The 8,658-nt window shown below is 36.1% G+C and overlaps 2 protein-coding genes across 2 annotated transcripts; both read right to left on the bottom strand.

The window, feature by feature from the left end:
- Positions 1 to 1,348: 1,348 nt before the first annotated feature.
- Positions 1,349 to 5,663, bottom strand: LOC106323508. The gene is made up of 6 exons (XM_013761618.1): positions 4,822 to 5,663; positions 4,085 to 4,715; positions 3,587 to 3,836; positions 3,375 to 3,415; positions 3,027 to 3,285; positions 1,349 to 1,674 (listed from the first exon to the last, which is right to left on the bottom strand). Exons 1-6 carry the CDS (start codon positions 5,661 to 5,663, stop codon positions 1,349 to 1,351), a joined length of 2,349 nt encoding a protein of 782 aa, XP_013617072.1.
- Positions 5,664 to 6,033: 370 nt separating this feature from the next.
- Positions 6,034 to 7,084, bottom strand: LOC106324940 (40S ribosomal protein S20-1-like). Its single transcript, XM_013762945.1, has 4 exons — positions 7,006 to 7,084; positions 6,784 to 6,913; positions 6,496 to 6,609; positions 6,034 to 6,373 (listed from the first exon to the last, which is right to left on the bottom strand). The coding sequence occupies exons 2-4, from the start codon at positions 6,899 to 6,901 to the stop codon at positions 6,231 to 6,233; spliced, it is 375 nt and encodes a 124-aa protein (XP_013618399.1). The 5' UTR covers positions 6,902 to 6,913; positions 7,006 to 7,084; the 3' UTR covers positions 6,034 to 6,230.
- Positions 7,085 to 8,658: the final 1,574 nt, after the last annotated feature.

Here is an 8,658-nt window from a genome sequence, read left to right as displayed (position 1 = left end):
AAAGCAAATGACATCATTCAATTTATGAGATTGGAGCATAGTTGTGATATTACTTATTGGCACGCTTGGGAAGCTCTTGAGTTTGCTATTGCAGCTGCTAGAGGTATACCAGATCGCAGTTATGCTAAAATACCAGCATATTTGCATATGATTAAAGAAGCTAATCCTGGTACGCATACTCACTATGAAACTAATGAGATGGGAAGATTCATGTATCTATTTATGTCATTTGGGCAATCAGTTAGAGGATTCTACAATGCAATGCGAAGGATGATTGTCGTTGATAGAACTTTTCTGAAAAATAAATACAAAGGGACACTTCTTGTTGCTACTGCTGTAGATGGTAACTCTAATTTGTATCCGATTGCATTTGGGGTTGTTGATTCAGAGAATGACGATTCATGGGGGTGGTTCTTCAGACAGTTGAAAGTGGTTATTGCTGATTGTCAAGACCTAGCTTTTGTCTCAGATAGAAATGCGTCTATTTCTAAAGCTATTGGGACTGTCTACCCTCGATCAGCACATGAAATTTGTATTCATCACTTATTGACCAATGTGGTTGCATTTTTCAAGACAAAAGAAGAACATGCACATGTGGGAAGTATGATATAGGAAAAATTCCATGCCGACACGCCATTCCTGCAATTTATTCACGAGGTATGGAAGTGTAAACACATGCATACTTGAGACCTATTTATTTTCGGGATTTTCAGCATATAGACTTCATATTGATCACGTTTTTTTTTAGATTGACAGGTATGGAAGTGCATAGATTTACTGACGCCTTATACAGCACTGCAGCGTGGAGAACCGCCTATGCAGAATGCATTAATCCAATAGCAGTTCTAGAGTTTGAATGGAATGTCCCAGCTGAGGTTAAACTTGCAAAGGTTTTACCACCAAAGACAAGAAAGATTGCTGGTCGACCAATAAAGAGAACGTATGAATCAGTAGAAGACAAGATAAAATCTTCTCAAGGATCAAGAAAGAATAAAAAGCATAAGTGTAGCCGTTGTGAAACCGAAGTACACAAGAGAGGAACATGTGATTTACCCATCTAGTTTGTTATGTGTGTTCAACTGTCTCTGGTTTTTTTCTTATTGCTCTTGAAACAATTTGATCTTCTGTTTAAGAACCCATTTGACAATTTGGTAGTTGCTAAACTCTTGAGACAAATCGATTTATGCTAGTAACAACCAAAGTATTTGCAAAATAATTAGTTTCAGTAGATGATGATCACCAAAAAAATAACAAGAAACATGGTTTTAACTTCTTTGAAAAAAAAGAACAACAAATTGAAGAAGCACATAAAAGTAGTTGGGCGTGAACTTGCTGCCTTAGTTGAACATCATGCATAGGTATGGTACATGAAGACCATCACCAAACAACACACAAACAAAGCTTTTATGCTCCTTAGTTCCCTAATGCATTCTGAGGTCTTCTCTTCGCAATGTGCGATTGCATCTTCCATCTCTTCAATTCTACTCTCATGGCGTTTCATCATGGCCTCACCAGCTCTCACTGATTTCTGAAACTCGGAATTGTCAACGAGCAACACGTCAAACAGGTCCTGGAAGTCTTCAATTTTCTCAACAACTGATTTGTCAGTCCATTTGAACAAGTGGGTTTTGTCCTTCATCAGTAACATCCAATACACAGTTAGATTGACCAATTCTACTCTCATCGGACAACAATGAGACAGTTATATGATTAAACGACTAACCTTCTGAGATCCCAAAGGACAACAATGAAATAATCTTCTCGTATTTTTAATTGTTTTTGAAGTGAAACGAGACACTGCCTCACCGCAATCGCATTTTGTGGGAATTCCCCGTTATTTGGCGAGGCGATTTCTTGAAGTGGATGAAGAATTTACTGAAGACATGAGGGAGTCGATCTCCAAATTTTCGCCGCTGTAAATCTCTCTGTCGAGGAAGAATGAGGAAGAAAAGGGATTAGGTCAAAAAAATAACCAAAACTACGTCGTTTCAGACTCCCATAACGCGTACTCTAGCTAAGGCAGAGAAGAAAAAATCACTAAATTTATCGATTAGACCACAAGAACTTTGTCTTTGAACCCTCTAAATTAGTGTTAAAACATCTTACAAACATAGTGGACGGACGTACATAGCTAGTGACCAATGTACATAAATAATGAATAAATAGATGTCATGTGTGTTTGGGGCGTTGGATTAATTTGTACTTTGGTTATAGTTAAGGGTTTGGTTAGGGTATGTCTACGGTTATGGTTTTAGGGTTTGTTTAGGGTTTAGGGTTTGACTATGAATTACGGATTTAGGGTTTGTTTACGGTTTGATTAAGAATCATTACTATATTTTCAATAGGATTGGGTCCTCAGGTTTTATGATCTTGTAGCACACAATTCTTTGTAGAAAATCAAACACAAAGCAAAAATTGTTTCATAATTCATACAAAATCAAATCTAGAGTTGTTTCTTAATTCAAATCAAATACCAAAACCAGAGTTGTTTTATAATTCTAGTTCCAAAAAACAAACCAGTAGTTAGACACATAATCTTCGAGGTCAAAGACCTCTCCAATGGTGAAAACACATATCGTGTCATAACCTCAGCGAAGATGGGACGGGTGCAGCCTCCCATAAGTCCACTCCAATCTTCTGTCTGCAACCCATGAAGATTTCATCATCCACTAAACTGACGTCGAGACCAAGCAGCGAGCATTCCAAGTGCTTGAGAGCGTATGCACCTCAATCACAACAAGTTTTGTTCAATCTCAATTTCATAGCCACATCCACGATAGAATATGATGAGAGGAGTAGCTGCTTCTGTCTTTCTGGGGGTCCAACTGCCTTCACTATCCTAGGAATGATAGCAGCAAACTTCTCAACGTATTGTCTGTTCTTTCTCCGACCGCAATCAAAGACTTCCACTTTTCTTTCAATGATGTTTACACAGACACCAATCCAGTGATTACCTTCTTTGGAGTCCACTTAATTTTGTAAATGAAGAAATGTAAACTAGGATGTGTAGAGGAGTGAATGATTACCATTTACAAACAGAGGAAAGTAGAGTCGATCAACATCAACACCCCAAACTAGATCAGTCTGCCCATGAGATGGAAGCTCTCCTCTTCCGTAACCAAGAAGGATATCAGGCAACTGATAGGCTTTTTTGTTTGGTAAAAACTTCTTGTATGCAGCGTCGACTTGGAGGCAGAACATAGCATGCATGAAAACGACACGGCGAGGGGCCCAACGAGTCAAAGTAGTGTTCACACGCCATATAAACATAACGGCATCCATCTCCTGAAAATTCACAATGAAAGTTAAGTAATGTAGCATAGAAGAAGTGTTAGGAAGATAAATTCACTAAAGGTTAGTAGAAGATTCATTACCTCGTTCCCAAGCCATTTTCCAGCACTTACTACTCTTGTAGCTACAGACAAATTAAAGCATGTAGAAACAATTGTTAAAGGTATTGGATTTAATGCCCATTCCGTGAATCATTTCCATGACTCTTCAGAGATATAATAAAGTGACGCCTGCGGAGAAGCATCTTGGGGCAATGGTGAATCGCTAAGCTGAATTCCTTGACCTTTTCATTTACACCATTTCTCCCACTGTGACGGCGGTGGAGTTGTATTTATCTCTATCTTTTCTTTCTTTACTGGATTATCCACTGAACCTCGGACCGAAGTCATTGGAGTCCACCAGTCTTCCTCTTTTTTGGTCTGAGATGGATCAAAGCCTGGCACATACGACGTCTGAGAAAGCCCTTCAACCCCTTGCGTACCTATCCTGCGACCCATATCATCTGCTTCACTATAATTCACATTAAATGTAGTCTCGGATCCATCCTGTTATGTCACGATAAATAAGCAATATTTGAGACACCAAAATACATTATCATTACATAAATATGTTACATAAAAGTTCACAACCATTATATAAATTTAAAGAAGACACTTACAAACCAAGGACACTTACACACCAAGCACACTTACAAACCGAGACCTTATAAAGTACAACAAAATTCAGGCCGATAACTTAGATGCCAAAAAAACAAACAGACACGCAAACCATCTAATAAACAAGACAAAATAACATTCAAGAGAGTGGTGAAGACTAGTGTTTCTTTACCCCCGCGTGCGGACCTCCTCAACGGTGCCTGGCTTGTCGATGGCTTTGTCGGTGAAGGCTCTCCAAGCTCAACTTCAACGCTTGCTTCCTTACGTGAATCTTTAAGCTCTGCCCACATCTGCTCAAATGTCTCAGCCATTTGTTTCTGTAGCCTTTGTTCCATTCCAGAGAAGTTGTGCTCAAACAACTGTGTCACAAAAGCCTTCATGTCTTCATTAAAAGGAGCTTGCTTTGGGCCACTTGCGAGAACCTTATGCTTCCTCTTCTCCACACCACGATCCGGAAGCCTCTTCTTACCCCTCTTTGATCTAGAACCAACGTTCTTTGATCCTTTCGGAGTCTGAAAGTCGTCATCACTCTCGGCTGCTTCAACATTCACGCTTGCTTCATCATTCACAGTTGATTCGTCGTCAAGAGATAAAGAAACCACTTCATTTTCTTCAGTTTCCCAAACATGCTCACTAAAATCATGCTCATTCTTTATCAACTCCATCAAAACCTTGATTCTATCATCCTCCACATCATCATCTCTGCGAAACCTGAGCTTTGACAACATCATAATTTCATGTCCATGAGATGTATGGGTAGATGTCATCCTACACAAGAAAGGTAAATAAAGTTAGATCCTAAATACTCATTTCAAACCGGATGGAGTCATCTTAAATATAGATAATTACCTTGGGTGTAATAAGTTCCTCCAACCGAATGATCTCCTCATATGACACCTTTGCAGCTCCCATCCAGTTTATGCATCTAGGACTGTTCTTGAAACCTTTGTCCAGCTTTTTTCCACAAAGCTTCCCAATCTTTGGTACCGCTTCCATTACCCAAATCTGCAAGGCGTATGAGAATCCATCCAAGACATAACTAGTAGTATTTTTCTTCAGTTGGTCACGATTTTTGGCTATTGACTTGCAGAGAAGGTCATAAGAAGCAACTCCCCAAGGACACTTTCGAACTCTGTCAAGATCCATGACCACCGCAATGTATTTGAAGGGGATATTAGCCTTCTCATCTCTCGCTAATACCACACAAAGAATGATCGCCAAGTAGATAAGGCATATGTGATCTGCATTCCTCCACTTCTTAACAGCTTCCTTGTCCTTAGTCCACAGGTTGAAGAGTGTAATTGTTCCATCTTTTCTCCTCAAAACCTTGCTCCAGAAACCACCATCATATTTCCACTCTTCGAACTCCTCAAGCGAGATACGAGTATCGCATTCAAACCTGGTTACTGCGTGGAACTCTTGCAATGAGAATCGAAGCGGTCTCCTCGCAAAGACAAACCAAAGCTCGTGCTGTAAGTAAGTCACCAGCTCCCTACACAAGAAGCTGTGAATCACCCTCGCGGAGTATCCAAGACCATTCTCATGGAGCTTAAAAATCTGATGAAAAACCGGATCCTTCTTCACAACATCCAACTCCTTTGGCAGCCACGCTTGGAACTTTCGGATAATGTAGTCGATCCTGCAGTTGTTGTTGATCTGAGTCACTCGGGGCTCCTCGTCCTCCTTAAAAAGCCTCTTTGGTAAGTCCTCAGACATATCTACAAACCATGAAAAAAAAAAGATGATGACGGAGACGAGAGTAGAGACTACGGGCTGATGAAACACCGATGAAGAACAGGGCTTCTCACCAAGGAACCCTAAATCGCCATGGAAAAGCGACGACTCTACGGCGGAGAAAACAATGAGAAAGAGAAATTAGGTTTGTGGCATCCCGCGTCACCCTTTTTCCCTATTTAATTTTTTAATTTTTTTTAATTTTTTAACATTTTAACATTAAAAATCTATTACAAAAATTATTATAATTTATAATTTTAATTTAACATAATTGGTAAATTAAAGATACTTTAGTATTTACCAGAATTAAAATCTTATTTTCCTAAAACATCTTCTATAAATACTATTATTGTGACAAATCCAAGTTTAAAGTGTCTCGTTTATCCATTGAAACACCAACGAAGAACAGGCATCCAGCAAACAAAATGTCCAACAAAAATAAAATCAAAAGGATAACATATTTAGGAAGCAAAGACGAAATTTGAACCCTTTTACATAAAAGACATAAGAGTCGTTGGAATACGAAGCTGTAAATTAAACCACATGCATCTAAGAATCAGCAATGGTGACCTCGACCTCAACACCAGGCTCAATGGTGATGGAAGTGATCTGCTTCACCACATCCGGAGAGCTGAAGAGATCGATCACACGTTTGTGTACACGGAGCTCAAATCTGTCCCATGTGTTGGTTCCTACAATAGATTAAAACAAACTTCTTACATCAACATGTAGGTTTCTCAATCAGAACAAAGTCAGTTCGGAATCAGATAGCAATCTAGCATATACGCAATGCGAACTTTCGAGAAGTACCGACCTTCACCACAAGGAGCTTTTCTTGTGGTAATCTTGAGAACTTTAGTTGGCATCCTCACTGGTCCTTTAACCCTCAACCTCTTGTCTTTCGCTCCACGGACCAAGTCAGTGCACACTAATTATCAGAACACAACACATAGATAAGTAATAAATAATCATTTTAGGTTCCAGTGTTATACCAATGACTAAAAATAAGTTCCTGTAAGCTAAATCTACATATTGCAGATAAACCCGTTACAAGATCTAACTGAAAGTAGCTTGATGGCTAAATCAAGAAAAAGAATCTGACCCTTCTCAAGGTTTTTGACGTTCTTGGAGGAGAGAGTGATTCTGATCTTGTGAATCTGCTCTTGTGTCTCTTCAAATCCTGTCTTTCCTTGCTTCATCGGTGGTGGTGCGTACGCCATAGCTTTCTTAAGCTAACATTATACATCCAAAACGAAACCATTTACAGGTAACAGTTTGTATCAAACGAAGATAAAACTGTACAAAGAGAATAAAGGAATCTTACCAGAGAAGAAAGAAGACACGAGCCGCTGAGTTGATGAAGAAACTGGGCGAAGAAGTTTTTGGCAAAGAGATGATGTTAGGTTATAATTACGAGACAAGGATTCTAGGTTTTTCATTTTGTTTACTCCTTAATGGGCCTTTCATATTTTTTACTGTAGCCCATATTCGAGAGCACGTTTTAGCCCAATGCAATTTCGTTGTAGCTTCAGTCGAACTGAATCTACGTATCCCTATGTATTATTTGAAGAGTACATATGAGTTTATGATCACTGTATCTTGTTATCTATCTATCTATCCCTTAGACATTATTTGAGAAGTGATTTGTTATGTGTCATCATCATATTAATTTTGAAAGATAAAAGATGGCATGGCATACTAACAATGATGACATGGCTTGAAGCAAATTGTGACATAGATATTTACATTTAATGTTAATTTATATTTTTAGTAAGTTTTTTAAAATATGGTAATAAGTTATAGATGATAATTAATATAATAATAAATATGGTATTAACTTCTTGATCATTATTAATATAACAATAAATAATATAAATATTAGAAATAGAAATATAATAAGATTTTACAATTTTCGAAATATTATATAGTTACATTTTTATAATTATATAATTTTTGTTACTACAAAAATCTTTAAAATTTATGCAGTTTTTTTTTTTAAAATGTAGATATAGTTACATTTTTACAATTATATTATTTTTGTTACTAAAAAATTCTTTAAAATTTATGCAGTTTTTTAAAAAAATGTAATTTTATTATCTCAACACCATTAGCTTCTTTTTAATATCTACAAATTTTTAAAATATAATTTAGTTTTATATTTTGATAATTATATGCCTAAAAAATTGCTTTAATTTATAGAATTTGATTTATTATATCTTAACCAAAAGATATAGATAAAAAATCTTTCCAAAATTATAATGTGAAATATATTAAGAAATTTTTACTTAATTTTTTTTATATTATTTTTTACATATAATTAAATTAAAATAATGATTAAATATTGTAAACAAATTATAAAATATAAAAATTAACAAAATGTTATTTTAAATATAATTTAAATTTAAAAACTTTTATTTATGCACATTGTACAGGAAGACACCTAGTATATCTATCTATATATATATATAAAGTTGGTTTTTTTCCTTCTTATGACATGTGGAAGAGGGGTTTGTTGACATGTGTCCTCATGTTTTTTTTTTGTATTTAAATTCTTCTTCTTTTAAATTATTGCAATTTTCTCCATCAATTTCTAATTGTGTATTATCTAATCCTTCTCACACTTATTGGTCTCTAAAATTCAAGAAAGAAATAAAATAATATAAATATATTTTAAATATTTAATTTATTCACACCTAAAAATAGCAAGACTTTTCATCATTTTATTATTTTTACTAATTTTTATTATTTCATTTACAAATTATATTTATTTCACTATTAGTATCATAAGATAATCAAATTAAGAATAAGAAACTAGACAACCAACACATAAACTAAGAAAGCGGACCAAACGGAGAATAATAATCGAAAGGCCAAAACCACCAAAAAGCAGGAAAATATATGTCTAAAACACCGGAATCACAACCAGTAGCTAAAAAGTAAGAAACACCTCACAGACTAAACAAGAACATACAAGACG

The sequence above is a fragment of the Brassica oleracea genome, chromosome C2 (genome assembly GCF_000695525.1).
Source record: "Brassica oleracea var. oleracea cultivar TO1000 chromosome C2, BOL, whole genome shotgun sequence".
Classification (NCBI taxonomy): domain Eukaryota; kingdom Viridiplantae; phylum Streptophyta; class Magnoliopsida; order Brassicales; family Brassicaceae; genus Brassica; species Brassica oleracea.
The sequence above is the reverse complement of the archived record's forward strand: the minus strand, read 5'-3'. Positions and strand labels throughout refer to the sequence as shown.

Excerpts from the sequence above, each read along its gene's own strand:
- LOC106323508 (XM_013761618.1), bottom strand. The coding sequence starts at position 5,663 with ATGTCTGAGGACTTACCAAAGAGGCTTTTTAAGGAGGACGAGGAGCCC. Across the intron at positions 3,837-4,084 it reads TCTTCACCACTCTCTTGAAT|GATGGATCCGAGACTACATT; the intron begins GTTATTTTGTCT and ends GTGACATAACAG. Across the intron at positions 3,416-3,586 it reads GTCACAGTGGGAGAAATGGT|CTACAAGAGTAGTAAGTGCT; the intron begins GTAAATGAAAAG and ends ATTTGTCTGTAG.
- LOC106324940 (XM_013762945.1), bottom strand. The coding sequence starts at position 6,901 with ATGGCGTACGCACCACCACCGATGAAGCAAGGAAAGACAGGATTTGAA. Across the intron at positions 6,610-6,783 it reads CGTCAAAAACCTTGAGAAGG|TGTGCACTGACTTGGTCCGT; the intron begins GTCAGATTCTTT and ends TCTGATAATTAG. Across the intron at positions 6,374-6,495 it reads AAAAGCTCCTTGTGGTGAAG|GAACCAACACATGGGACAGA; the intron begins GTCGGTACTTCT and ends AATCTATTGTAG.